Source organism: Sinocyclocheilus anshuiensis, unplaced genomic scaffold (assembly GCF_001515605.1).
Source record: "Sinocyclocheilus anshuiensis isolate Anshui unplaced genomic scaffold, SAMN03320099.WGS_v1.1 scaffold330, whole genome shotgun sequence".
Taxonomy (NCBI): domain Eukaryota; kingdom Metazoa; phylum Chordata; class Actinopteri; order Cypriniformes; family Cyprinidae; genus Sinocyclocheilus; species Sinocyclocheilus anshuiensis.
Genome location: NW_015547689.1, coordinates 3,299,484 through 3,302,199, shown reverse-complemented (window position 1 = coordinate 3,302,199; position 2,716 = coordinate 3,299,484). Strand labels below are relative to the sequence as shown.

At 37.7% G+C, this 2,716-nt stretch overlaps 1 protein-coding gene across 1 annotated transcript in view; it reads left to right on the top strand.

The window, feature by feature from the left end:
- Positions 1–2,716, top strand: part of LOC107703593 (ankycorbin-like) — a 56,465-nt gene that overhangs the window by 35,525 nt on the left and 18,224 nt on the right. Inside the window, exons 6-7 of the mRNA XM_016506280.1 lie at positions 1,377–1,434; positions 2,320–2,390. Of these exons, the coding sequence (XP_016361766.1) occupies positions 1,377–1,434; positions 2,320–2,390 (129 nt within the window). The remainder of the gene's footprint in view (positions 1–1,376; positions 1,435–2,319; positions 2,391–2,716) is intronic.

Sequence of the window (2,716 nt, the reverse complement as noted above, 5' to 3'; positions counted from 1 at the left end):
CACGAACAGCTTGTAACACTCCAAAGAGAAAGGAAAACTTGAAATCGCATCATATGACCCCTTTAAAAGAGGCATCAATATTAGCAATTTAACACTGCACCAGAAGTTGTATTCGCACAGTAGGACTTATAAGTCTCCCCCCAAAAAGTATTTGGTAAAACACACTTAAACATGTTTGAATATCATTTCACAAAATCCAGAAAATATCCAAATACTTTGTCTCAATTTTGAACAGTCTATTTTTAAAATTTAAACAACTTTTTATTTGTCAAATGTTTTGTGTGAAAAGTAATTGTGCCATTAAAAACAAAATTATATATGTATATATAATTAAAATAATACTATTCTAAAACGATAATACTATTAAATTTCAAGTAATTACTTTCTTGAATCACCAAATCTGTGGTTTCACGATTATAAATGACATTTTATAAAGGAATAAATTACATTTCAAAATATATTAAAATAGAAAAAAATTAATGCAGCCTTGGTGAACATCAGTGATTTCTTTCAAAAACATTAAAACAATTGTACAGACCACATGGTAGTGTACAGTATTCTTTTTGCCAGTGTTAACCATCCAACCTTAAAAGTGTTCATTAAGTGAAAAATGAGAGGTTTTGAATAGTGTCATTTCACTGAGGAAAGCCTTGGAAATATATTCCCCTTCACACGGCCAGGCTGGAGTTTAATTCATTAGCCTTTTTCCCCTGGAGATCCTGTGAAACAGAAGACTTAACTGCTGCACTAATGAAAGGGCCTGACAGTAGTAATTCGGTTTCATCCAGCAGTCATAAACCAAAACTCCTTGGCTTCCTAAATACAACAAATGCTTTCTTTGCTAATTTTTCCATAGAGTAGATAGATCAGCTATTCATTTCTAATGGCAAAAAAATAATTGGGCTCTATACTGGTTAAATTAAGTTTTGGCAGTTTATCTGGGCATACAAGACAAGTTATTGAGGGATTTAAGAGGACATATGGAATCTTGTTTATGCAATAGTAGCAGTATGGACTAGATGCTTAATTGCTGGGTGTCCATAATCTCATTTAATGAGACGTCCACATTAGCCACAATTTTAGGTCTGCTTGGCAGCCACAGTCAGATTTAATATATTACACCTCTACTTTGATAATGCTTGTCAAATAAATGCCTCCTGCCTGTTCATCCATGAACACTAGCCTGACATGCTGTTAAATGTTTAATAGGAGTGCACATCATTAACTAGCACCAAACAAAATCTACTCCGTGAAAAGTGTAGCTGTTTTGATTGAAAGGTGTAATTGGTGTCTAACAGTCCCTTCTAGGTAAGACATGTCATGGTGGTTTTAGATGATGTGTTTGAAGAAGTAATCTAATGCGCTTCCTTCTACAGACTAAGTGTGTGGTGGATGCGCCGGACAGCTTCGGGAGGACGGCTCTCCATCATGCAGGTGAGGTGCAAAATTTTCATGTTTTATCGAATAGTTTGCTTACTTTATCACTTCTCGACTTATAAAAACAGAGAGGAGCCGTTCAAAGACAAGCAGCAGGCTTTATCTTCAGTATGTCTCATTTTCTTTCATTAGTTTGGTTTAATGGACCTCTTTGAGGATTGATTGTTTGCTCAGAGTGGCATCTTGGCATAAATGTGCACTTCCAAACATTAACTCCACGACTTCACCGCTGCCACTTTACTTTCGAACACAGAATGTTATTGTAGACGGTTTGCACCAAATTGCCAGGCGTAGAGAGCAAACAAAAAAAAATCATGTTTTTATTTGTGGAGTCTCTTCGGACTCAGAAAATTGCTCCCTAGCAAGCCCATTTCACTCTATAGAAAAAATGTGGTGTAGGGGGGAAAAACCTGACAGCATGTTTTCTTATAATTGAGCCTTTTGCCAGCTGTTAGGGATTGAACTGGGGTGGAATAGGCCACGAAGCGCGAGAAGATTTCAGCCACCCTGAGGTCAAAAATCTGCTGGCAGGATTTCATTATCCTGCAGAGGAAAAACAAGAAGCAAAACATGGTTTCATACAGACTACAAAGCAGAGAAATCCTTCTGCTGATGGGAGGATGCATTTATGCCCATCCGCCACATGATAATAATGGCTGTGATTGGCTGAGAAATGGAACATGGTATAATTTTTAGGGGGCGCTAATAATTGGAATAAGTGCTGTCACACACTATGAGCCTGGTTTCAGTCTCTGTGTGAAAGTTTGAAGTGTTATTACTCTTTAAGGAGTTTGTTGGCCAGCTGTTAAACACTTGTTTGTGTCTCTGTGGGGATAAAGAACTGCTTCTGATTATCTGTTCTCTCTCTTTTTTTTCCTGTAGCTGCCAGCGGAGACACTGTGATAGTTCAGCTTCTGTGCGAGCACAAGTGTCATGTCAATCTTAAGGACTCGGTATGTATGAGTCTTATGCTATCTGAACTGCTGAGATAATGGCTTTCCTGTCTTTCTCTGCATGTGTTTTGCTGCATCTCAGAACTGCCTGTGGTCTACCTCAAATATGTGCATTGTGAATAGACTTGTGCCGGTATTCGGTAATGCGATATGTCACGATAATGATTATGCACGATATTGTTATCGTGGGCACGTCTAAATACCGTGAATAATTATATATTACAAATTATTCAGAATTTTGAATGCATTTTGAGAATACTTTTCCCATCAACTGGTCAAAATGCACAACACCGCTGTATGCTGCGTGAAAGACACGTGCGCACTCT